This window comes from Tursiops truncatus, chromosome 15 (assembly GCF_011762595.2).
Source record: "Tursiops truncatus isolate mTurTru1 chromosome 15, mTurTru1.mat.Y, whole genome shotgun sequence".
NCBI lineage: Eukaryota > Metazoa > Chordata > Mammalia > Artiodactyla > Delphinidae > Tursiops > Tursiops truncatus.
In genome coordinates, this window is record NC_047048.1 from 82,943,312 (window position 1) to 82,969,994 (window position 26,683).

The window sequence follows — 26,683 nt, forward strand, 5'->3', positions numbered from 1 at the left end:
TTACACGCTGCGACGTGGTGACAGTGTTCCTGCAGAAGCTGTCGTTCAGGCTTCGAAGGGGCCAGCTGGGGGTGGGCTTGGTCTCAGGGGCCTTCGTTCTGCTGTGAACTTGTACCGAAATCTGTGCAGATGAGCACTCACTTCCACTGAAGTGTCCTTTGGTAAATTTCAGGCAAGTGGAGGGGGGAGAGCCAGCTTCTGACCCAGGTTTCATGACAACATGACCAGCAGGGAATGGGACAGATTGGTCCTGACCGCAGGCTGGGCACCGAGCTGCTTGTGTCTCTAGCCGGACCGCAGTGCTGGGCAGGAGCGGTCCTCCCTGCTGGGTCCCAGTGTCTGTGGTGGAGCAGCCAGACTGTGGGTTCCAGAGCCCTCGCTCTACCCGCGCCCCGCCCCGGGAGCATCTCATCTTCCACAAAAGCACAGAGAGCACGTGACGCACTACGGCTCAATCCACTTCCTGGTTCATCGGAACTAACGCGTGTGTAACATCCTCATCCTCCGCTGGTCCTTCGCCTGCTTCAGCGTCGGCAGCCGTAGAACCTTCCCTCTGTGTTCCATGCGGTGTGGGCTCCTGTACACAGGCCTCGGCTTCGGTCCCTAGTAGACCCTCCGATGCCCACGCTGCAGCCTCACCTCGGATGCAGGACGTGACGCTCCTGGGTCAGGGCCTGGTGCGGCCACCCCCGACTTGTGTAATAACAGCCGTTACTGCCGAACCTGAAGTTCCTCGCACATTTTGCCTCCTACCCCTCGCTTTATGCACGGTTGCCGTGACGTAAGAGGGTGTTGTAAATGACTTACGGGGGAGGTCAAGACCGCGGAAGAGCAGGCCTGCTTTCTCTTGCAGCATCGCATCTCACACCCTTGCATGTCTCCTGGGACGCAAAAGCCCCGTCACGAACCTCGGGTCCCTGCAGAGCGCAGGGGCCGGGTTCTGGGGAGCAGAGGTGGAAAGATAGGCTCAGAGGTGCATCATGTCTAATAAAATACGTGCAAAATAGACGTGTGAACCAGCCGTGGAAGTGGAGGGTCTAGGAGGGAGCGATGAATCTGGCAGGAGGGAGGAAGAGTTGGGGTGCAGGCATCAGAGAGGGGGTGACGTGGCGCGCGGTCTTGATGGCTCAATACGTGTCAGCGCACGTGGCAGCCGGAGCGCAAGGATGTCCCGGGCAGAGAGCAGCCGCAAGGAAGTCCCGCGGCCTGAACCCGCATCGCCCTCTGGAGAACGTGGTGTGGCTGTGAAGGGCTGGGGCGAGCGGGGGCAGAGGGGAGGCTGCAGGGCTACAGGGCCAGGTGGTGGGCACCCTTCTAGCTCCTGGTCCGCACGCGGCTGCCTCTGGTCCCTCCCGGAGGGACCTCCCTTGATGTCCCCCATTCTCCATCCCATCATCCCGTTTTCTTCACCGCACTTAACTGCTGTCTGAAATTCCCCTTTATTCCTTTCTTTGCCTCTTTGGGGTCTGTCTCCCCGCTAGAACACTGCGATCCTGCCTCTGCTGTTCGCCTGGGGTGCCCCCTGTCACACTGAGCAGCCGCTCCGTAAATTGGTGTCAACGGTGAACAGGGGCACCTGGCCTTTCCTGAGAAGCAGTGAGCGTCCCCTGAGGGCTCATGAGCAGCGGCATGGCAGGGCGACGGCACGTCTGAGGGCCCCTCTGCCTACACGTGTGGGGGGTGTCAGGCTGGGGGGCCTGACGGGGGCATGTGACGCTGGTCTTGCAAGAGCCAAGCTGGACGTCATCACGTGACGGTGGGGCCGCGGGGCGTGGGTGGGCGGAGGCGGATGAGGGGCGGGACCCCGGTAAGGGCTTGAGGAGGTGCTGGGACGGGGAGGGACTGATGCTCTGCGCCGGGGCGGGGGATGCAGGAAGAAGGAAGGGAGGTGCTTGAGGAAGGCTCGTGCCCACGTTTGGGCACAGAGCTGGCCGTGTCTCTGGCGCTGTTAGCAGGGGTTCGATCCACGAGCAGGGGCACGGACTGCCTTGGGGAGCCTCCTCTGGCGGTTTTGAACTAACCAGGTTGCAGGTTACGAGCAGCACGAGCTGAAGGTCAAAGTCACTGAAGGACCAGTAAGGAGATTTCCGGGGTTGTGTGGTTCCTTTGATCATGGGTGCGTTTCCTACCACCGTGTGTTCCCTCCGACCTCACATCAGGGTGACAGAGCAGGTGGCCAGCCGTTTTCCCCTGGGGCCCCTGGGGACAGAAGGGCTTTCTGTGTGTCAGGTTGAATAAGCCCCGTCCATCTGTGGAAACAGAGTGGTATTAAATGCAATCCAAGGGCAATGGGGGGACTTGAAACCCACTTTTCTTCATTCTGGAAGCCTGCAGGACTTGAGCCATGGGGCGTGGCTGAGTAATTTGGGGATTTCGGTTGGCACATCAGGGGCAAGGTGCTTCTGTTTGGATGAAACAGGACGAGGGGCGACTGAGTCCTTCCTCACATTGCTGGGGAGGGGCCGGGCCAGGGCTCCCAGCTCTGGGAGGGGGAATCTCACAGCCGACCTGGGGCTGCAGCCTGGGGGCCCAGCAGGATGGACTCAGGAGAGGCCTCCGGGCGAAGGCCGCTGCTCATTAACGAGCCGCCGTCCACGAGAGCACAAGATGTTCTCCCAGCTCGGCTGCACGGCGGGAAACCTCAGAGGGTTGAACTTGGCGTCCTGGTACACGAAAGGCCGTTCGTCAGCTCGGTCTCTGAAACGGCTGGTGGGACAACTTCCAAAGGGATTTGCAGGCAATAGAGGAAAGAAGGTAGATGCGTAATGAGGAGACTAGCAATTCATTAAGCCCAAGAGAATTCTTGAGCAGAAAACTAATAGCTGCGCCTCTCCAGCAGGAGGAAGTACAACTGTGGTGGGAAGGATGAGGTTTAGGCCTAATGTGCCCCCCACTGTACAGTGAACTCCGAACCTGCAAAGCAGGTGCTTAGGCTGCAGGTCCTCAGGCCCCTGGGGAGGGATGCCCCCACCTCCCCCTTCACCATCCCTGGAAGGTTGGTGGACAACAAAGTTGATCCCAAAGCTTCCTGAGCACTTTCAGGGGGAGAGAAGAGACACTGTCCTGGGATGGGGGTGACTCTGGAGTGGGGAGGTCAGACTGTCCTCCTGGCTCATTTCACAGAACGGGAGTCACAAGCCCAAAGGCGCCCTCTGTGAGTGACGGGCCAGGGGCAGTGCTGTGGCAGGCTGGGAAATGTGTGTCCTTGCTGCAGGGGGCACCTGGCCCTCAGCAACTGTGGGCGTCAGCCTGGGAATGCCAGATCAGTGTGGGCAGAATTTTCCAAGAGAAACTGGAAATATTTATGCCGATGTAAAATTTCCTTTATTTAAATGTTGGGGGCCGACTCACATGTTTTAAAAAAGAAAGTACAGACCCCATAAAATACATTTGTGGGCTGTATTTGGCCTGAGGGGGTCACCCGTTTGCCACCCGTGATGTGATGTCACTTGTTGTATGAGAAGCTCGTTCTCGTTTGCACTGAGAATGGGGGATTTTGACTATTGAATTAATGTAGGGAAAACAGTGGGTCAGAATCTGAATTGAAGGTCAGCAGGAGAAGCATTAAGACCAGAGACTGTGACCACCAACGTCCTGTGCAGCTCTGGCAGATCTTTTCTTTCCAACTGGCAGGGGAGGGGGCTGCTCTGGGAGAGCTTGTGTACACATCGCCCCCATGGCTCTAATCGTGATGGGAGGAAGCATCTCTGTGTGGTGGTGAAAGCCTGGACTCTGGGCAGGACGTCTTGGTTCCTGTCCCCGCTCTGCTGTCTTCCAGCTGTGTGACTACAGGCAGGAGGCCTCCCTGGCACCTGCCTCACTGTCCTGTTGTGTAAAATGGGGATAATTAAAACAGAGCCCATCTCCTAGGGCCGCGGAAAGGATGCAAAGAGACAGGACACATAAAAAGCCTGGACTTCTGTGTGGCAGGGAGGAAGCACCAGAAAATAAAACAAAGAAATATGGGGATCGGGAATTTTAATAGTGTGAGACACAATTTCCATACCATACAATGCACCCTTTCAAAGTGCACAGTCTAGGGCTTCTAGTATATCCGTGGAGTTGTGTGTCCATCACCACAGTCAACTTTAGGACATTTTCATCACCCACCAAAGGAGCCCTCACCCCTTAGCCATACCTCCAATCCCTAGAACAGTACCTGGGCCATGTGGACACTTAATACTTTTTCAGTTATTGTCGCAAGGGTGGAGGGAGGTATGTATGAAGACCCGTTACCACAATTAGTGTCACGTCCTGTTCGTCATCTGTGTCTCTACCAGCTTTATCCTCTCCCTCAGCATCTTCATCACTGTTGCCGTCTTTATCCCCATCACCACCTTCATCACCTTGTTCATCTTCGTCATCACCACCGTCATTTCCATCAAGGTCTTATCCATCTTTTTCTTCTGCATCTACATCAGGTACCGTCTGCATCACTTTTGTCTTTATCTTCTTCATCTTCTTTACCATCATCTTAGCAACATCTTCATGCACACCTTTATCGTCATCCTCAACATCTTCATTGTCTGTCTTTGTTACATAGGAAGCACTTAGGAAACAGTGGCTCTCGACCTCCTTGAGGTCCAGGGACCCCACTTCCAGGAGAATGGAGCCCACGTCTGAAGCCGGGTCGGGAGCTTCGGGCTGACTCCTGCCTGGAGAGAAAGGGAGCCTTGAAAGTGGTGGAAGGTCAAGGGTGGGCGGGGCCAGGACCTCTCAGTTCCTGCAGGTCCAGCTCAGGACTGACCCGGTGCAGTGGCTGGCTGGGATGCTGATCTCGAGGTAGCAGCCACCCCTCGGCTGGGATGTGCAGGGCCCGGGTCTCTGCAACCCTCTGAAGAGGGTTTTGAGATCCCAGGAGCAAAGACTCTTTGTGTTCAGCAGTTTCTCTGCTTTTCTTCCTGTTTTGGTGAAGCAGACTTTCTTGACTCACTTCCCCAGCCCTCCAGGGAATCTCGGGCATGTTCCTGGGGCTTTCAGTCTTCCTCTGTTTAGAAACCTCAGGGGACACGAAGGTCAGGTCTGTTCTATCCAGATAAACCCTCCCAGGCCCTTGGCCTGGTACCGCCTCGCTGCTCCGCTGCTGTGGGAGGGGCCTGCCGTGACTAGTACCTAGTCTCCAAGGTGAAGAGGAAGCCTGGGATTAACGAGGCACTTTCAAGGATTTGTTGCAAAATACAAAAGGAAGTCGCGGGGCAGGCCTGGGAGCAGGCCCTGTGGGATGTTGTGGGGAGGGCAAGACGAGACCCCTGCCCTGGAGGGAGGGGTGCGATGGTCCTGGGAGGCCGAGGCCGGCACCGTCCAGGCCGAGCGGTGGCCGTAAGGTTGCGCGTGTTCTGCTTTTAGATGGAAGTAGCTAAGCAATAGAAAAACGACACTCCCAAGTCGGGAAACGTTTGACAAAATCTACACCTCGGAGGACACACATATGAATCTCGGTCTTTGTTAGAACGCGTGGCATTCAAGGAAGAAGAGCCAGCACCTGGGGCTGGGTGGCCCTTGCAGGTGGGGCGCAGGCCCCTGGTCCTGTCAGCTCATGGCCCCCGAGTCCTCCCGTGGGGTCAGGTGGGGCGCAGCCCCCTGGTCCTGTCAGCTCATGGCCCTGAGTCCTCCCGTGGGGTCAGGTGGGGCGCAGCCCCCCGGTGCTGTCAGCTCATGGCCCCCGAGTCCTCCCGTGGGGTCAGGTGGGGCGCAGCCCCCCGGTGCTGTCAGCTCATGGCCCCCGAGTCCTCCCGTGGGGTCAGGTGGGGCGCAGCCCCCCGGTGCTGTCAGCTCATGGCCCCCGAGTCCTCCCGTGGGGTCAGGTGGGGCGCAGCCCCCCGGTGCTGTCAGCTCATGGCCCCTGAGTCCTCCCGTGGGGTCAGGTGGGGCGCAGCCCCCCGGTCCTGTCAGCTCATGGCCCCTGAGTCCTCCCATGGGGTCAGCTGCTCTTGTTTTCCTTGGTTGCTGGGGAGTCTGCCGAGGAAAGTACAGCGTGTTTTATAAGAAAATGCGGAACCACCTCAGCCCCCCTTCAGGATCAGTAACAACACGACTCCCATACCCAGGGGGGCAGGTGGACTGGCGGTTTAGGGCTCACTGGCTGGGGGGCGCGGGCCGAGGGGGCCCCGGCTACTCACTCTCCACCTGTCCGAGCCTGTGAAATGGGCGTGTGACACCTGCCTGCTTTACCCAGAGTCAGGGCTTATCCTGCGTGAGCTGTAGTCATAGGAATAATAGTGCAATGGTAGCTCGCTAACATTTATTAAATGTGTGTTGTGTGCCAGGGACTGGGCCTTGCCTGCATTCACCGAAGCCTAAGGGGTAAATGCTATTATTAGCTGTCTTTCATAGCTAAGGAAATGGTGGTTCAGAGAGGTTAGGTAAGATGTTCCGAGTCACACAGCTAGTATGTCATGGAGCTGAGATTTGACCCAGTCAGGCTGGTTCTGGACACTGGGCCTGGAGGCATCCTGCCCCGTGGAATGGTTGCAGACAGTCAGGCCTGGCATGGTTGTTGCTCAGTCACTGAGGGTCCAGGCTTCCTTCTATCAATATCTTCCTGTTCAGTTATCCTCACACTGGCACTTACCCTCTATGGTCCAAGAGGGCTGCAGGAGCACCAGACATCACATTCAAGTCCCAAAGGTGCATAGATCCCAGCTGAGTCAGTTCTTCAAAAAGACTCTTTCTAGAGGCTTTTTGGCACACCTTTCCCTCCAGCTCCTTGGTAGAACCTCTTCACGTGGCCGTGCTGAGCTGGAAAAGAAGCTTCCCGGAATAGAATCAGCTTTCTGGTGCTGTGTAAGAAGGGAGGATGGAGGTTGGGTAGGAAGCTAGCGGTCTCTGCTACAGTGGGTGTTCAGATTAATTTTGTTGAGGTAGACTGAAGGACGGAAGGAAGGAGCAAACAGATGGACAAGTGGATGGGCCCAGGGATTTCGGCAAGTGGCGGGAAGCTGAGGGGGCGGGGGACTCTGAGGGGCCCCTGGGGTGACGTGGACAGATACCACTGTCCCTTCCTCAGTGATACCCCCCATGACATTGCAGTTCAAGGGCAGACACTTCCTGGGCAACCTCTATGTGCCCCCCTCAGCACAGGGCCCTGGGGATGGAGGAGGGAACAAAGGGATGCAGGGGCTGCCTTCAGGACACAGGGCGGGGAGGGGGAGGTCAAGGGAGAGAGGGTGAGATGCCTGTGGGACACAGGAAGTAGTGTGCGCACTGCACAGGGCGCTGTCGGGGTCCTGCATCCCGCCCTACCAGGCAGGTCCTAACTTCCCCTCTCCGGGCTGGTGAGGCCGATGCTTCTTAGTGGTGCTGCTGAAGCTCCGCGTCCTGTAGAAGCTCCCTGGTGTGTCGGGTGGTGCTCTTTCCTTTTTTTAAAATCGAGTGGAGTGCTTCCCTGGTGGCGCAGTGGTTGAGAGTCCGCCTGCAGATGCAGGGGACGCGGGTTCGTGCCCCTGTCCGGGAAGATCCCACATGCCGCAGAGCGGCTGGGCCCGTGAGCCATGGCCGCTGAGCCTGTGCGTCCGGAGCCTGTGCTCCGCAACGGGAGAGGCCACAGCAGTGAGAGGCCCGCGTACTGCAAAAAAAAAAAAAAAAAAAAAAAAAAAAAAAAAAATCGAGTGGAGTTGCTCTTCTCTTGGCCTGGGTATTTTCTCACCCAGTATTTGCTTGTTTACTGCAGCCTTGCTGAGCCCCTGCCCTGGGCCTCAGGCACCGTACTAACCTGCCTTCGGCTCCCAGACTTGCTGGGGAGGGGAGCTAGGAAACAGGAGATGCGGCCCAGCGGATGAATAAGCCTCTTGGTGAAGGAGGAGCTGGGAGCCCTCCAAGACCCGGGAGAGCTTCCCCAGGAAGGGGAGGAGGGAGGGGAGGGGCAGGGCCTGGTACCGACAGGTGCCCCATAAACACTTGTGGACCAGGGACCGAAGTGGTCCTAATGCCACGGGCAGGCAGTGGGGAGCATCATGTATTACTTTAATTTTCCAAATCTGAATAAGGGACCGAGATCCGTGGTAAAACTTAAATAGCACATCTCACTCCCACCCCATCTCTGCCCAGAGGCTGCCGCTGTCCGTGGGCTGTTTGGAAACACTCAGAGGCGGGTTTTACACGAGCAGTAATAACCATGATGGTAACTAGCCTCCTCTGTACGGAGTGGACAACCCTCCCTGCACAGGGCTGAGCCATCCTCGGGAGGAGATCACAGGCCCGGGAGGGAGAGGGCAGAGCCCCTGACTCCACGCTCAACATGGGTGATTAATCCCAAAGCCGGTTAGAAGAAGTAGTGATAAGCGTGACTTGTCATGCTCGAAGCACTTTATTTTAACGTAAGTCATTCAGAGGTGCATGTATTCGGACGGCATCAGAGACTTCACACTGCAGAAGGATCTACAATTAGTGTTCTTTCTCGTGTGAGACAAACGTTGGATGCATCTTCTACTGTTCCTAGCGCCGACTTCTCTGCAGAGGAGTGAGAATTAAAGACGCCTGGAAGCAGAGTCCTCCCAGAGATGGAAAACCCCATCGTTCACGCGTTCGTCTCCCACACTTGCCCGTGACGGCCGTGTTTCAACATCCTGCCTTTACTGACTTCAGAGCAGCCAAGTCGGTTCTCATAGAAATAACATTTTCTTTTTCCATCCATATTGAATCGTTTAATCAACGTGCATAAAGTCTGATTAAATCACCTAATTACAGAAACGAGTTCACCTGGTTCGCATAGGTTAGGGAACAAGGAGACCAGTTCCTGACAGGTGCACCAGCTCTCTGTGGGAACGGACTGCACGGGGCCGGGGCTGCCTGCCACGTGTGCTCAGTGGGGTCTGCCTCTCCAGAAGGACTGGGAGTGTCAGTTAACCTGGGTTCAGATAAGTGGAGGTAACTCGAGAGAGCTTCTCCCATAGTACTGTCATCCTCGTTTATGGAGGATGGAGGCTGTGTCTGTGAGACCCAGAGGCCCAGCTCCAGTGGGAGGTGTATATTAAGCGGTTTATGGCAGGACATTGCTGACGGCATCTGTGGGGCAGGCCGTCGGGAAGGGCCGGAACTCCCGGGCGTGGACCGAGGCTGCTGTCTACAGGCAGAATTTCCTCTTTACCAGGGAGCCCCAGCCCTGCTCCTAATGCCCTTCCACTGATTGGACCAGGCCCACCAGACCATCTAGGACAGGCTCCCTTAGTTCAAGTCAACTGATTATGGATGTTAAATCACATCTACAAAACACCTCCACCATGGCACCTAGGTGAGTGACGGACTGCAGAACTGGGGACGGGGCCTTACCAGGTGGACTCCACCAACTGACGGCCCCAGGGCCAAAGGCAGCAAGAAGTTCGTGAGCAGATGGGGGATCCCAGAGCTGATTTGTGGAGAAGTTAGAATTCACACCAAGGCTGGGTTCGGAGCCCAGTTTTATTTTCATGCTCCGGAGTCCAGCCAGGTGGGCTTCCAGGGAGGACCCATCGAGAAGCGCCCGTGCTTTCCCACCCCTGCCTGGAGCTCTGTTGCTAGCGGACCACAGTGTCTCCAGCCAGGCTCTAAACGGACGCCAGAGCTCTGCCCTGAACTCTGCCATCAGGCACCGTGTCCTTCTGAACTCCCCAGAAAACATCTGCTTAGACCTGAACTGTTGGTCAAAGGATAAATACCTGCATTTGTAATCTTGGTAGATACCAAAATGTCATCATCAGAGCTCGCCTGAAGAGCACACTCTGAGGCCCGGGGTTGGAGGTGAAGGATGGGTCCCCCCTGTCCAGCCGGAGGTCTTCCTGGAGGAGGTGAGATGTCTGCCTGAGAGCACAGGGTTTAGGTCAGCTGCTCTGTGGCCCCTGGCAAACCTGGGGAGGTTCTGTGGGCTGTCACTGTGATGGGCCAGGCCAGGGGGTCGGGTGTCCCACAGGCGAGGGCACTTCCTGAGCAAGGAAGACTCACGCCCACCGCACTTGACCTTCAGTGTCCCTCGGATGCTCGGAGGGTCCAAAGCTGTTACAGTGACCTGAGCCTGCAACCTGGGTGTGCAGTGGACACACACGGAGATCTGGCAGTCTCGTCACAGTTTCCCTGAACACAGGTGTCTTGGAAATTGACACACCTGGTTTTATTCAGAACTTTACCGAGAATTGCTCATTTCGGGAAATGGCTCCTCCGTGGCGCCGTCACTGTGGGGGTGTGACCAGTACAGAGCCCAGTCTCTGCGTTCCTAGCTGCCGCTGTTGTCATGGTGATGGTTTTGCGTAAGTGCTTTCACCGCATCACGTGACGTGCTCACACTGAGCGCTTATGTATTGAGTATATGGTATTCGATTAAAACTTGCCTTCCCTTCTTCCTCCTGTGTGTTACAGCCGGACATCACACTGACTTTTAAAAATTACGCATGTCGGTGGGTTGCGGTAAAGGGGGCGTGACAGAATACTTGTTATAGACGGGGTGTAGGGTCTAATGGGGTTGGGGATCCTGAGTTAGGAGAAGGATGCCTGTGCCGAGGGAGACGTGAGCAGCTCGGTGTGGGAGTCACTGGGCGCAGGGTCTGGGGAGGGTCCCCGCAGACTCGCTGGCCTCGTGGGGCTTGGACTTGGTCCTGAGTGCGGTGGGACCCCAGGTTTGAGGTCATGGTGAGAGTGGGGGGTCACGTTTCAGAAAGGCCAGCCCGCGGCTGTGGGAGGCATGGAGTGAGGGGGTTGGACATCTGAGGTGTCGGTGCTGGAACCCTGTAGACTCGGAGATGCCTGGGGGCTGGGAGCAGAGGGTGGCTCGGGGTCTGGCGTGAGTGCGTGGACCACAGCAGGTGCCAATCTCTGAAACAGGGACACTGGACCGTAAGCAAGTACTAGGAGGTGGGGTCGGATGCTAGGCCGGCTGGAGTGCCTGGGTCACAAGATGCCGTGATGGGGACCTGCGGCCAGCGCCTCGCCAGGCAAGCCCCTAACAGGCTGATAATTCGTCCTCGCAGGGTAACTGCAAGAACAGAGGGGACTAAGGTTTCGGGGGACGCTGCTGTTCCCCAGCGTGGACAGCTCCGCCCCTCAGAGCCTGCAGCCCGGCTCTGGTCTCTGTGTGGCCTCGTCTCCGTGTCACCTCCTGGAGAGGCTCCCCTCCCTGGCCCTCTCTCCCCGGTCTGCCTACGTGTCCCTGTGGTCCCCCCACCCTGACAGCGCCCGTGGGAACAGAGGGGCCTGCGCCTCTGGGGAACCCCGTCCCAGGCGGGGACTCCGGTGTTCCGTGGCGACTCGAGGCTGGCAGTGGAGGAGGACTGGTGTCCCCAGGAAGGAGCTCCCACAATAGCCGGCATCCCTGTGGGCGGGGAGCTGTCTGTTCTGTAGCTGTGGCTTCTCCCCAGGAAGGCATTCTGCCTTGTTTGGCGGGATTGTGTCTCGGTTCTTGCCCGACGCTGAGGTGACTTTAGGCGTTTCCTTGAGCCCCGCGGGGAGGCAGTGGCGATTCGGGGTGCGTGCAGTGCCGGGGGGCAGTCCTGGCCGGCGGGGGCATGACCCGCAGCCCCTGGAGCTGTGCCTGGTGCGAGGTCCCGCGAGGGTGTGTGAGGGACGATTCCGACACGGCCACTGACTACAGGCGGGCCTGCTGCGTGTCAGGCACCTGGCTTGGGGCTTCTGGGCCATTTCACTTACCCCATAGCCACCCCGACAGGTGGTACTGTCATCAGCCCCTTGTGGGAGAGGAGGCGGGAGCCCAGAGGGCGCCACCGGCCCGTGCATGGAGGCTGCGTGGTGGCCCTGCGCCTGAGCTGGAGGATGGGAGACAGGTGTGCCTGGAAAGAGGTCTGACTGTGCGTTCATCCTCCCCAAGGAAGAAAGCTGGCAGCTGGACACTCCCGTGGGGTGCTCAGCCGGGGCCACTTGTCCACGGCGGGCCGCAGAGCTGAGGTTTGGACCTACTATCCTTGGGCCATGTCAGGTGCTCCCGGGAACACGGACCACTCGCCCCCAATGTGTCTCGGAGGCAGAAGGGGGTCCTGAGGACGAGGAGGGGGTTCCCAGGGCCCAGCCCCCTCAGGACCCTGGTCCCACAGGTGACCCAGATGGAGAGCCCGCAGGGGAGCGAGGCCACTGGGAGGGGAGCCGCGGGGGCGATGAGAGTCAGCTGCTGTGCTCCAGCTGTGCTGCCAGGGGTGGGGAGGGCCAGGGAGGTGTGGGTCTGGAGTAGCCAGCTCTCCCAAACATCAAGGGAAGCTGCAAAACTGATTTTTTAGAGTGAAAACTCCCGGTCGATTAATACTTGGTTCATATTCACATTTTTTAAAATATCGAGTGAGCCAAAAGTGCGGCTCCTTGCTGAATTGGACCGTGGTGCTCTGATGGGTCAGGCGGCCAGGCTGTCCCCCACCCCGGGGGTCAGGGAGGTTGCCGGCAGGGTGGAGATGGCAGCTCTGTTGGCTGAAGCTGGAGAAGACCTGGGCCCACCACACCCGGGGAGCAGTGTAGAAGCTGGGCATCGTAATAATAGCCGCATCTGCTCGTGTGCCGGCCTCCTCCGTGTCTTAGTATTCTCGACCCCCTCGGCACCCCTGCAGGTGAGGGCCAGGGGATTGGAGGCTCAGGTAGGGGGGCACTAGCCCCTGTCACCTCACCGGCAGAGGGGCAGAGCTGGGACTTGAATTGAGACTCTGCCTGTGTCCTGCCCCTGGTGCTGGTCTGGGGGATCTAAGTTTGCAACCTGAGGGATGTGGACGGTATAACCACATCACTTATTCTCCTGAAACCCACTCCGGGCACCCTGGTCACCCGGCTGTCAGTGGCCTCGTGGCTCCCCTCCCTCCACCTGTTCTCCCCCATTCCTCCCTGTTCGTGCGTCACCTGCTCACTGACCGGCTGTCAGGTTGTTTCCCATATTCACAGCACAGGGTCAGGTGCAGAGTTCGGCCTTCACCGCAGACCTGTTCAGAGGAGATGCCGGAGGGCTGGGGAGCCCCTATGGGGGCCCTCACACCCACACTGCATGCAGACCCGCAGCTGCCATGCCCCCCACCCTGTCCTGTCCCAGGTGGCCTGTACGTTTACCTCCTACTCAAGTCCCCAGGGCCTGTCCAGTGCACTCCTGGTCCCCCAGCATGCCCGCCTCTCCTGTGTGAACAGGCGTGGGGAGGGGAATGGCAGGGGGTAGGGCAGGTTCCCTCTCTCCTGGTTTCTTTTCTTGGTGTCGCTCCCACGCCCACGCAGCGCTGTAATTGGCTGCCACATTCCTGCTTTCTCAGCGGGGAGAGTCAGAAATAGACTGTGGCTTCCCCAGTTCCAGGCGGCACCTGCTCATCGCCCACAGCGGCAGCGTCTGAATAAGGAGGGAGCGGCCCGTGGGTGGAGCCGGGGAATCCCTCAGGGTGCTGAACTCTCCTACCCAACCGCTCCTGAGGCCCCGCCCCTCCGGAGGCCCCGCCCCTTCACCCCCAAAGCCCTGCCGCCTTGGGGCTGTCTCCGCACGTCCTGGAGAGCCCCTTGCTGCTGAGGTGCCAAAGCAGGGGTGCTCTGGCAGCATCCCTCCTGGGCCACACCAAGCACACGCCTCGGAGAGGGAGAGGAGCCAGCATCCCTTCATTTGCTCCTTGTTCAGGCTACTTGTGTTTGCCTGTGCCAGGCCCTGGGGCCTACGTGGGGAATAAGACCTGGTCTCATCTGTAAAGTGGGCATAATCATGTCTGCCCTTGATATTAGGGCTGTCGCCACTCCTGCTTTGGGAAGTCCCAGCCCGTGTGGAGAGTGGTGCTGAGTCTCAGGCAGCAAACGGGCAGAATGTTGTGTTTAATATGTACTTAGTCCAACGGGTATTAATTTGGAATTTGCAGTGTTTTCAGTCTAGAGCCAATACCTCCCCTTGTCTTGAACAGTTCGTGGGCCCTCAGCCACTCACAGGCCTGTGGCACCTGTGCTTCCCGTCTGATGGGGCTCCCCCTGAACAGCTCGGGGGCAGGTTCTTCTCTGTCCTCCTCTGGAAAGCAGTCCACAAGTGCTTCCGAAGGTGCATCCCATCCTGGCCCCCCCGTGCCCCATCCTGCCCTGCCTGCTTCACACCCTTCAGTGCCTTCTGGGCTCTGGGAATAAACCCAGACCTCACCAAGGACTGCAGGTTGGGTGGGTCCTGCCCCATGGACACGCACCCCCACTCAGTCCAAATGGCACTGCAAGAGTCCTTCTGATCTCAGGATCTTTGCACGTGCTGTGCTCTTCCCTCCCCTCCTGGCTTAGCGATCCCCACTTATCCTTCTGACCTCAGATCTCAAGGCAAGCATCACCTTCTCAGGCAGTGCCTCTGTCCAGGTGGGCCCACCTACAAAGCGTCGATTCTTCTTCCTAGCGCTAGTCACCACGCAGAAATGCCTGGTTGTTTGTGTGATGATGGGCTGAATGTCTGCCCTCCCGAGCCTGTGCTCCTGAGGGCAGGGCTGGGTCTAACTTCTCACCACCACATCCCAGGGCCAGGCGTGTCCTATAGCCTCACCAAACATCTGACACGGAAGGTCAGGTTAACTCAAGGTAAAAGTTCTCAGTCTCATGAAGTGGGGTGTCAGGTACAGGTAGGGGCGAGTCTAGATGGGGGCTCTCGACCTGCAGCACCACCCTTCCCCCTGTGATTGGGGTCCCACAGGGAGGGGATCGGGCTGGCGGTGCTACCCAGGGCCCTGGGCCCTCTCGTGCAGCCGTGGGCTCCTGGACTCCCTCTGGGTAGAGGGACAAGTTGGTGAGAACCCAGTAGGCTGCACTTTGCTCACAGCTGTGTACCTGCAGGGCTGCGTCCACCCAGCAGACTACCCCTTCTAGACCATTCGGAGGTGCCCTGTGGGCCCGCTTTGGCCTCACCCTGGCAGCATCCAGGAGGTGCATAGCAGCCAGCTGGAGATCTGCCTTCGCGCCTCGGGCCAGTGGCGGAGGTTTTGGTGCTGAGATGTCCACACTTTCTGAGAACTCAGTCCATGATCAGCTGACAACCCACAGGCTGGGTTTTCTCCAGACAGTTCTTGAGAAACCATTGTCCTGAGCAAGCATGGTAACAGGTGCATTTGTGCATTTTCTCATTCAATTTTCTCACCTCTGTGAAGGTCTGTTATTAGTCCTCATTTTGGAAGAGAACAGGGCTCCAGGAAGAAAAAGCCTCTGTCGGGGCAAAGTGAGTGGAGGTTTGGGGGTACTTTTCAGGTTTGAGGAGATGTGTGGCCTCATCCTCAGCTGTCCCTGTGGGCGTCCTGGCTGGTCAGCTGGCAGCCACTAAGCACCAGGCTCTGCACGCCTTGTGGATTCTCCACAACTCTGCCAGAAGTTTCCTCTTCCAGGAAGTCTGCCTTGATCACTCCTCCCGGCCCTCCCCAAGCCCAGCACGTGAGCAGTTAGGAGACACCGTCTAGAAATGTGATCTTCCCAAGGCTGGCTCCTTCTCTTCCTGCGGTCTCTGTGGAAATGGATCTTCCCTGAGTTCCCCCTACCCCATCACTCATCCATCACATCCTCCCCGCCCCCCATTTTGTCTTCTCCATGGCATTGACCACTCCCTGGGGTGGTCTTGTTTGTTTACCGTTGTCTGCCGCCGCCTTTAGACTGTGAGCTTTCCAAGGACAGGGACCACTGTGTCCTGGGGCTTGGAGCAGTGCCTGGCACAGAGCCAGTGCTTGCCAGTCACTCAGTGAGTGAGTGAGTGAATGGATGGCGTTTGGGGGATTTTGACCAGGCTGAGGGAGCCCCACCCAAAGAGCTTGGGAGGGATTGGGGGGCCGTGGCCCTGGCCCCTGGGTGCCAGCCAGGAGTTGTGGGGGGCAGGTTCAAGTCTCAGCAGACATCCAGACAAGATGTTAGGCAACCACCCAGCAGCCAGCAGACACACAAGCCCCCAGAAGAACCCATCAGCAGACTGAGCCCCCGGGCTGCCCTGGGCTGTGTGCTGCGACAGGGGTTATAAACGGGAGGCAAGTGTTTATGGAAGCGACATCCCCTTTGGGGCAGAGTATTGTGGACCCACGTTGTGGGCGTTCAGATGCTCAGCCTGCTGTCTCTGTGCAGTGGCTACAGGATCCGGAAGTGGGAAGCTTTCTGGCTCTGCCCCAAGGACAGCATTATTGGAGTTACAAAAATAATTGGAGCTTGGCATTAATTTTGGCTAATTATGCCTCCCTCTTCTGACAAGCCTTTTATTTATGTATGTATTCTTTTCGTTTTGGCTGTGTCCTCCAACTCCCTTAATGAGAGGCCATTTGAAAGGAAATGATCATTTGTCTTCCTATCTCTCAAACCGGGCGGGTAGGGCTGGTGGCGGGAGGGGAGCTGTGGGCGTGGCCGGCTCCGCGCGCTCAGCCCAGGAGATTCCCAGCCTGGATTGGATGCGCTTCCTCTCTACGCGCCTCGGCTCCTTGCCCGTAGAGGCAGGAGGTCCCTCCATCACCACCCTGGTGGCGGGTGGCGGGTGAGGCTGGACCGCGGTAGGAGCAGGACCAGTGCGAGTGCCAGTGTCCGGGTCGCCGGGAGCTGGGGACACAGAAGCTGGAGACGCGGCTGCCCGCCCCTCCCTCCGCCAGCGGGCAGGGGACCATCTCCCAGGTGGATCTCCGCGCAGCTCGGACGCGCCGCCTGGGGAGCCGTCCAGCCCGCCGGGCTGGCAGTAGATCTGGACATGAAGAGCTGCTCGTCTGGAGGGGGAGCGCGGACTGCCCCAGACGCCCGGTGACAGAGGACCGCCTCCCTCCCGCGCGGGGGTCTAACTCGATTTGCCCGCAAAGAGGCAGCCGCCGGAGAAGGTCCCCCTCCCCTCCTCCCGCTTTTGGGGAGGCGATCTTCAGCGGGTGCACCACCCGCCTGGGACCCTCGTAGACCTTGGGTGCAATCCGCCGGCAGCCACCATGGTGCAAAATGTAATTCTAGTGTTTTTCCGCAGACGGCTGAGCCAAAGACCCGCCGTGGAAGAACTGGAGAGAAGAAACATCTTGAAACGTGAGTAGCGGGTGATGCTCTGAGGCTCCCCTCACGTGTGCTGAGGCTGCTGCGGGAACCCGGTTCTGTGGCCTGAGCCCTCCTGGGTTCCCATTAGGTCTGAGGTGCTGAGGGACTCTGAAAGCAAGCCCCCGGGAAAGTTGAAACACCCAGGCACATCCTGTTTAAAATTAAAAAGGAAAAGAGCTCTCCTAGCACCGTTAAAGATGTCCCTACCCCAGGGTTATCTCATTGGTCGGCCCTGCAGATGGAAGGGAGACGAATCCATGTCCTTTTGCAGGCTGGGTCTCAAGCAGGTGTCTGTCCCTGGCAGTTTGGGACATCACAGGCAGGTGTGGACAATGTATAAATCCTACCAGGGAAGGACTCGCCCCTTGGTGGTTACAGCTGGGGGCATAAAGCAGCTCGAAGGAACGGAGAAGCCTTGGGAAACGTTGCCTGTGGCTTAGAACCCCGCGATTCCAGGACCCTCCCTCCTGGCTTCACACCCCTTGGGTTTCCCCAGTTAGGTGTGCGGTTGTAACATGTGCCGAACACCGGTGTCCAGGGATAGCCTCCACGATGTAGCGAACACTGTCCCATCTCATTAAAGCCATTGATGATTTGGGTGGTACAACCCTTTGGAAAGTGTTTCTCACATACTTCTTGTGTATCTGGTCAACAGACTTTAGTTTGCGAGACATTTTCTACAAAAAGTATCTTCTAAGGGCCTAGATTTTTAAAATATTTTCATTTTCTCCCCTCTTTATGGATGAACACTGCAGACATTCTCTGAGTTTGGTTTTTCATCCCATGAACATCTTTTCACAAAGTTAAGATGGTCCCGAGGCTGACCTTCTGTCACAAAGTAGACAGCAGAACCTCTGGTCCAGGTGCCGCGTCCTGTCTGATTCCTTCCCCCTGTCTTTGCCTCGGCACCTTTATTAACTGCCTGGAAGACTCCCTCCTTTATAGACTTGGAAATATTTAAACACTACGATTAAGAATTCTTTGTTTTAGGGACTTCCCTGGCGGTCCAGTGGTTAGGACTCTGCACTTCCACTGCAGGGGGCTCGGGTTCGATCCCTGGTTGGGGAGATAAGATCCTGTAAGCCGCGTGGCACAGCCAAAAAAAAAAGAATTCTGTGTTTTATTTTTTAAACTTAAGATACGGAAACTACTATATTACATGAACTAGGCCACCTCTGAGGATTTCAAGAAAAGCTTTTCGTTGCTAACATGCTTAATCAAGTGGGCAGCTAGAAATGTAAAGCTCTTTGTTACCAAATATTTGAATTTTAAAAAATTACATCACTTACTTATAAAGTTCATAAGTCACAGGTGCCCCTGAAGTAGTAATCCAAGAGTTGAATGGGGCAAGTTCAAGGCCCGGACAGTGCTGTCCTCAGACTGGTCTGTTGCCCAGAGTCAGCAGAGGCTTTTCTCCCAGAAACCGTTTTCTCCCATCAGTGGTGACCTCCTCTCTGGTCTTCCGGACGGCCAGGCCCTCCCACCGGCAAGTGCTTCTAATTGTGTCAGTCTTTGCATATAGACGTGGAAGCCTGAATATCAGAGCTGGTGCTTGGTGAGCAGAGATGGCAGGTGGACCCCGGGAGCTGACGGCGCTCACCTTCAGGGCACAGCAGGGGCAGGAAAACAGGCTTAACCTGTGGCCCTGGTGGTCCCTCCCTCGCCATCTGGCAGGCAGGTCCATCCCTAGCCGGAAGCTTCTCGAATGCCCTGGGCAACGGTCCTTGAGAATTTCACCGCTGGTTTGAGGTGGCTGTTTGGCTTGGTTCCATGGAGGTGAGAATCGACTGACTGTAGCTGGTCCAGCCTAGAACGTCATCCTCGCAGGCCCTTGACACCAGCTCGCACTTACTGCATTTTCGGCTTTTAATCAACGCGCAGAGTATCATCACATTGTATTTGCTCCCCTTCAAGTGGGGAGCTCATGACTAACTGCGATCGTGTCAGAGGAACGCTCAGAACTGGGCCTGTGCATCTGTGGGTACAACAGCGTAAGACACGGTGGCCCCTGTATACGCTATGATATTAAAACTGATCATCCCGCGTTGGGCCCACTCTGCTAGATCGTACGCAGTGCTTGCTTGTGTTCCCCCATTGAATTGTTACAGCACAGCTGTGAGGTTCGCACGGCTGTCCCCCTTTCCCTAGCGAGGAAGCTTAGACCCCAGGAGGTACTACGACTTTTTAACTTGAGTCTTGGCAAAGGGATGGAGCTGAAGTTCACGCCCAGGTGGCCTGGCTCGTTGTCCACGCTCTAACCACTGCCTTAGGAGCAGCGGTGCATCTCTGACTGTTGACAGGGGACACATGTGTGACTGTCCAAGCTACCGGCACTATTCCCAGTAAATCCGGGTGTGGAAACTCCGATCATGGCTCCCTTGTTTTGTATAAGGCACCGGGCTTTCTGGGTCTGAGAATAAGAGATCCACAAACCCATCGCTGAGGGGAGCTCAGAGAATCTGTGGCTTAGGCTCTGAGGAAGGACGTCTTGGAGTTGGTGCCCCACCGAGCGCCTGGCCCTGAGAGGGACCCCGCCGGGCACCCAAAGCTCAGCTCTCTGAAGCTCATATGAACCCGTAATGAAGCTGATGTGTTGTTCACGAGTTAAAAAACAGAAAGGTCTGATCTTGCTTCAGTGTTTTCACATGGAGGCTGTACTTGGGATTTTTTCATGGCCTGTTTTTAAGAAATCTGAAGCATTCGTTTCGTATCATCATTTAAATCCCTCATGGTTGGCCTTCTATGTGGTACTTTCACAGTTTTTTCTAACTGTATTATCAGCTTTCTGATTAGCGCTTATAACTGTGGTTTCTTCTGGTTTTTCACATGGATTAAGAAGCAGGAACATAACAGGGTTTGGTTTCCTTTTCTAAAACACCCAGATGCGAGATGAATCCTTTTTAAAGAAAACTACTGAAAAGTACAATGGCTAGTATGTTAAACGCCCATATACCAAATCCCCCAAATGCACAAATGTTTGAAATGTTTTAGATAAAGGCAGGTAATGTGAGCTTATGTTAACTGCAAGTCGCAGGATTTCCCTTTCTCAGACCTGGCGGTGTTTCCAGGAGAGCTGACAGATGAGATCCCTTTTCTAGGAGAGGAATTCTGGGCCCCCTCCAGGGACCTGAGGCTTTATTTAGCAACAGAGAGAGCCAGAAATAGGACATCCATTATCTGGTATCCCAGGGCAGAGCGTACGTTCTACGCTACATCTCAGCATTCTGTTCCATTTTTAGCTCCCAAGTGTAGGTGTGAGCACGGCTTGCATGTTAATAGCCACACTCCCCAGGCAAAGCCAATTTTGGTGAAAGACTAAGGGCCCTTTAAACGGCAGGTCATGCCTCTTGCTTCTGCAGTGGAGAGTCAGCTGGGTTCCTGGATATGTTTGGATTTGAAATACACCCTGAAAATATGAATTCCAAGCAGGCACATGCTGCCCAGAATCTGAAGAGAATGTTCCTTACCTTATGCTGGTTGGCTGAAAGTAGGTATACCTATTACGTGGAAAAGGGGGAAGAAAAAAAGCAGTGACAGTCCTATTAATATGCAGTCATTCATATATAGATATATGTATATATATATGCATGAGTATATGTGTAACTCGTCCTAGTAAAACTATTTTTGTCTGCCGTCTGTGTTCCTAAGTGTAAGTATACAGAGAGAGAGATGATATTTGATTAGGAGAGAGAGCCTCTTCCTGTTTCTCCCGCAAATAAATGCCCAGCGCCAATCTGTGCGGTTATTTCTGACACAGAGAAGGGTCCAGGAGAACCAGGCTGTGACAATGGCAAAGCTTCCCTTCTACAAGTGTTTCTGTGGACAGTGAGACCATAATCTTCTGAGCAGCAATTGGCAAAGCAGAGATAAAACAAACTGTGATGTGGAGAAAAGTGTCACCTACCAGGTGTCCTTTGTGTTACATCTTTAGCTTCCAGAAGTATGCAGATCTTGAGGACACTTCCCTGCTAAAAAGAAGAAAGTCTCAACCTGCTTCTTTTCTTTTCTTTTCCTTTTTTTTTTTTTTGTTTTAATCTTTCACAGAAAGGAATGATCAGACAGAGCAGGAAGAAAGAAGAGAAATCAAGCAGAGATTGACAAGAAAGGTACTATCATTTAAGCACCTGTGTCCTGAATATTAAGGGGGAAAAGGTGGATAGAGAAAAGCTGCTTCTGTAGCAGCGGGGATGGGCGATACAGGGCCTTGCTCTGTGATAACGAGTGATGGTTTCTGGGGTAACAGTGAACTCACTTACCAGATGCTCGAAAAGCAGTGCCTTTTGCCACGTCCGGCGTGACCGACATGCCTGTGGACGATGTCCTTACCTAGCACCAGAGAGCGTGGCGTGGCCGTGCAGCCCAGATGACATTTCCATCTGTTTCCAGGAAGTCAGACGTTGACTGGGCATGCTCTTCATTTATTCGAGCTCCTTACACAGTGCTTAAGGAAAGCGTGCCTGGATATCAGTGTGTCGGTTACCTTTCACTTGTCTAGAAGCTCCTGACTACAGAAAACTTTATTAGCCTCAAGGGTTTGTATCTGGAGTTCAGATAGTTAAGTCAAAACATACTATGGCCAACATAGGTAGCAAGTCTATCAACTTTGATCTCCTTTTAAAGCCCTGACTATCACTAAATTCAAGTGATCTGGTGTTATCCTTTCTCTACTATGTTCTGTAATAATAATAATAATAATAATGAAATCTTGTCTTGCTTGAAGTTAATAGAATATCCTTCCTGAGCTTGAGTTATGAGCACTAGTAGTAGTATTTAGCATTTCAACTTTATCAGAAGCTTTTTTGGTAAAATCCTGCCTAATGACAGTTGAAAAGAAGCAGCTGCTGCTGTGAAATTTTTCCTAAGTTAATTCATCAGCCTTTCCTTGAGCTGTGCTGTGAACAGGGCGCCGCTAGCTTCCTGGGGTGTGAGTGCTCCTGATGGGATATATTAAGGGGAGGAGGCTGTAATTTAAGAGTGTATAATTTAAGCCCTTCCCATTAGAGATTTTTTTTGCATTAGGATTATATTTCACAGTTTCAGACTTTTATATTTATTTGTACAAGGGTACTGTTTGTTCAGAGTACTTTAGGAAAGCTAGTTTGGCATGTGAGACCTAACTATGGTTATCTTTTATTTTAGCTGAATCAGAGACCCACGGTTGATGAACTGAGAGACAGAAAAATTCTGATACGATTCAGTGACTACGTGGAGGTGGCGAAAGCACAGGACTACGACAGGCGGGCAGACAAGCCCTGGACAAGACTGTCGGCAGCAGATAAGGTGCAGAACAGACCTGTCTGTGCTGGCCGGGGGTGCATGTATGAAAGAAGGGCAAATCGTGTCATGCCAGGGAGTTTATTCTTAGACAGTGGGCGCCGTCAGCTGTTGCAGTCAAGGCTGAGCCTGACCAGATGTTGCTTTCACAAATACAACCCAGATTTCGGGTCTTGTTTTCAACCAGGGGATGGTTTTGCCCTTAGGGACATTTGGCAACGTCTGGGGACATTTTTGGTTGTCACCAGTGGGGCGGTGCTACTGGCGTCTGTTGAGTGGAGCCCAGGGATGCAGCCTACCACCCGGAAGTGCACAGGACGGCCCGCACAGAGACTGATCCAGCCCCAGGTGTCCAGAATGTGAAGTTGATAAGCTCTGATCTGGGGCACAAGTCAGAATAGGCAAGGCTGGCAAAAAAGAGCTGGATGGCATTGTTTGAAACAGTGAGCCGCAGTGGGGATGAGGAAGGGAGGAGAGGCGAGAGGCCCTCAGGAGACCCTCCCCCGTGTAGAGGGAGGCAGCTCTGGGCTCTGTCCTGGGCCGGTCCGGTTTGAGGTGTCTCTGGGGACCTCCTGGTCAGAGGGGCGGGGAGAGCAAGGAGGCGGTGGGGCAGAGGCTGAGGGGTGAAGCAGAGGAAATTAACACCCACCGAGCCCTCACGCTGCCCTGTACTGAGCCCAGCCTGCCAGCTATTGTTTCATTTAATCCTCCAAAAGATCCCAAAGAGAGAGGTGTTGTAATTATCCCCGTAGAGGTGCCATTGAACAGGTGCCAGGAGACGCTGGGACAGGTAAGGCTTGTCTGGGGTCAGGTGCTATCGACTGGCAGAACTTAAACCCAGGAGCGTCTGTCTACACAGTCTCTCCTACCTTCCCGCCTCTAGTGATTTTCAGAACTCTTAAAGCCTTTCGGAAGAGGAACATAATACGTTCAGCCAATGAGTTTGCTGACTTTGCTAATTGTTCCTCGTTCTTCATATGCTGAGTGTGAGTCCGTGAGGTTATAAGTGAATGCACGTAAGCATTGCAGGCACCTGGAGAAATGCAGACAGGCTGTAGTTGGACTGACCCTCTCCTGTTGCCTGTGGTGGATGTGCTCAGAGGAGCATCTCCCAGCCGTGAAGGGAGAATTCAGGCATCTTTGGCAGCAGAGCTGGGAGTAGTACGTCCCTACATACTTGACGCAAAGCCTTTCCTTGCCCCGGAGGCTGTGTCTGATGTTTTTGTCTGGCCTGGTCCTGGAGGGTTTATCTGAGAGAAGCACACAATGAAAGTGGGTTTGGGAAGCTGGAGGAGGGCCAGATGAGAGGCCCTGAAAAGATGAGATGCACATCTCACCCACATGTAACGGCAAGGTCATTTCTCAAATGACACAAAACAAAAATGTATTCTGAAGTTAGAATAACTTGTTTCTAGATTATCTAATTGCTGAATTCCAAGTAAGTTCACCAAAAGCTGAACTTCACTCATTATTTCGAGGTTCCGACGTTATAAGTGCCCTAGGCATGTGCTTGATCCATCTATGCTGTGCCGTGGGGGGGTGGGGCGGGGGGAGGGTGGATATCGTCCTACTCCAGCACAGCAAATAAATTCACTAAACACTTCCAGAATACCAGCAATGCACTAGCTTGGTAGGACTATAAAAATGAGTATGTAAACGTCTAAATGCTGAACAAAAGGTTTTTTTAAATCTATCACAAAATAACAAAAAGCCAGCAAGTATTAGGAATGGCTGTCAATCCATAACCATGATACTCATTTCCTGCGTTAACTTTTTAATGTCCTGAAAAATAATGTGCAGTTTTTAAATTCCAGGCAGCAATTCGTAAAGAACTGAATGAATACAAAAGTAATGAAATGGAGGTACATGCGTCAAGCAAGCATCTGACAAGGTCAGATTTCTGTTTGTGTGGATTTCATGATACTTACATAACATGGTATTTATTTAAAAAGAAAAAAATGTCAGAAAGCACTGTGTGTTCAGGTAAAAAAATTCAGTATTTCTGCAGAGAACTGTCTTGAACAGACAGAATGCAACTCAATTGAAAGTGCTGTTCATTCCCGTGGTTTCTTACAGGGCTTGGTGAAAGGTGGTAAGTAGAACAGTATTACACAGGTCGTTGTTTTATTTAAGTGGTTAATGTATATTTAAGGAAATTAGTCTCAAAGCACTGAATGTACGTTGCCTATATCTTTAATTCCCCTTCTCTAATATTCAGAACTCCCTAGTTGATAGAACTCCCTGATTTATTTATACAAACATTTATATATTTGTTTCCTCAGCAAATATTTGAGTATCACTATGTGCCATTCTTGGTGCTGAGAATGCAACTATAAATAAGGTAAAGGAGGGTCCGGTCTTCATGGAGCTTATATTCCAGTGGGGATATATTGACTGATTCTTCCATAATCAAGACTTTTCACACAAGGGGGACATACTCTCTGTCCACGTGACCATAAACAAAAGTGGCACAGGGTGTCTTGCTGATGCTGAAGGGCTCGTTGGCTGCATATCCTTCCAGCGTTTCCCCTTCTTGTCCATGGCCGTGGCAAGTCACGATGAAGTTCTCACATCCCTTTAATCCTAAAGAGGCTGCCTGTGATGCCACGTGCCTTCAACTGTGCCAGCTGCTTTGTCGTTTCTCCCTTGGTCTAGAGATGCTCAGGCCCCACATACAAAGAGAAAGGAAACCCTGAACGGAGATACGGCTTAAACTAAAACAATGGATTCCTTTCCTTTTCTGTTCCTCACAAAGTGGCCACTGCACCTGTTATTTAAAAGATCACTCTGTGAGCCACTGTGGCTGTAGAAGAGAAGCCAGGCACACAGAATTCCCTCCTACACGATAGTTTTACTTTGTATATATCAAGGGAGGAAGAGGAGGTTGGAAGAGCAGGAAAAAAATGAAACAAGTAAATAGTTTGTTTAAAAAGATTTGTTTCCCCCCATGACTGGCATACTTTTGGGCAGGAATAAATCACCTTACTACTGAATGTTCAAAACACTAAAAAATGTTTAGGAAATAAACGTTCTCTGTAAAACATTCAGAGTTATTTTTAATGTTCAATTCTGTGTTAAAAAAAGATATAATTACTACATATTCTATGTATGGTAGTTTCAAAATATTTAATACATTTTTTCATTATACATTATTAAAAGAGATGTTTACTAAAGATATGTATTTTTTTCTCATAAGTCCTTGATAGCTTTCTTACAGGACAGAATTTTAAGAGTGAGCCCAAAACTTAGACAACAGGAAATACGATTTTTTTTTTTTTTTTTTTGGCCGTACTGTGTGGCATGTGGGATCTTAGTTCCCTGACCTGGGATCACACCCACAACTCCTGCATTGGAAGCATGGAGTCTTAACCACTGGACCACTAGGGGAGTCCCTGAAATATGATTTTTATACCAACACATTTTAGAATTCAGTGTCAACTTCTAAAAGTGAGAACAATATTTTTAGTCACATGAGATTTTCTTAAGTGCGTTAAACATTGCCACAAACACATTATCAACTCTACAAGAACAAAACTATAACTCTACTACTGTAATATCCAATAATTTGTATTAATCAATTCATTATTTCTACTGATTTAGCAAAGCTCTGCTCTTTCTGTGTACTTCAAGGGCCTACCTAGCATTTTTCAAACTAAGTTTTAGGCAGGCTTAAGAATTCAGCATCTGATTCCTCTTGGGTTATGGCTGGGGCCCGAGCAGTGGGCGCCGTCTGAGGCTTTACGCTACTTTAATCCAGGCAGGTCCATCCTCACGTTTTACCCGTTGGACCTGAGCAAAGCTTTTATAGCAACAGAATTATTTGTGGAAGGTTTTGGCAATTTTAACTTAGAAATGTGTAACCTTAAGTTATTTGTCTTTTTGTAATTTCTAGATTCCACAGGCCATAGAGATTTTCTTCTGAGAAGAATTGTGTTTAATTTTTTGATACCAACACTGAACATTCATCAGGGAACTTTCCTGAAGTTCAGCTCACGACTCCCTGCTGTGTTTGTGCGAGGAGCAGGACCCACACAGGTGAAATCTTGGCCACACTCACCTGTAAGAGGACCAGCAGAGGACACTCTTCACTCTCTGGTGTCTGAGGAGTGTGAACTGCTGGGGTCAGTAAAGACCCCAAGTAACTCGACCAGAAGAAAACTGTTGTTTGCCTTCCCGCCTTGTTTTGCAGTTCTGCGGTGTGACCAGGGACGGCCGCGTGCGTGTGCAGGGTCGCCGCGCCGAGGCTCCGACCGAGGGACGTGTACGCAGTGTCTTCAGTACCGTGTGGAAAAGACGTTTTTATTCTGATCACAGTTTGTTTGAGAACTCTTTAAGTTCGTGTCATACAAAATGACTTACTGTATTATTCTTTTTTTATATAATGTCTAACAAAAAATGCAGCTGCAACATTTTCATTCCTGTTAATTTTGTTCTTTAATTAAATGACTACTCATTGCAGGAAATTAACCTGGGTGTTACAGTTTCTTGGGGTTGG

General features: G+C 53.5%; 1 protein-coding gene and 1 long non-coding RNA gene across 2 annotated transcripts in view; one reads left to right on the top strand and one right to left on the bottom strand.

The window, feature by feature from the left end:
* PHACTR3 (phosphatase and actin regulator 3) overlaps positions 1–26,361 on the top strand; it is a 215,718-nt gene extending 189,357 nt beyond the window's left edge. Inside the window, exons 9-13 of the mRNA XM_033839597.2 lie at positions 16,850–16,905; positions 20,959–21,020; positions 22,054–22,194; positions 24,003–24,079; positions 26,081–26,361. Coding sequence (XP_033695488.1) covers positions 16,850–16,905; positions 20,959–21,020; positions 22,054–22,194; positions 24,003–24,079; positions 26,081–26,096 — 352 coding nt within the window. The 3' untranslated portion in view covers positions 26,097–26,361. The remainder of the gene's footprint in view (positions 1–16,849; positions 16,906–20,958; positions 21,021–22,053; positions 22,195–24,002; positions 24,080–26,080) is intronic.
* Positions 8,330–10,144, bottom strand: LOC141276622 (uncharacterized). The gene is made up of 3 exons (XR_012326520.1): positions 10,076–10,144; positions 9,633–9,774; positions 8,330–8,448 (listed from the first exon to the last, which is right to left on the bottom strand). It is a non-coding gene; the product is annotated as an uncharacterized lncRNA (long non-coding RNA).
* Positions 26,362–26,683: the final 322 nt, after the last annotated feature.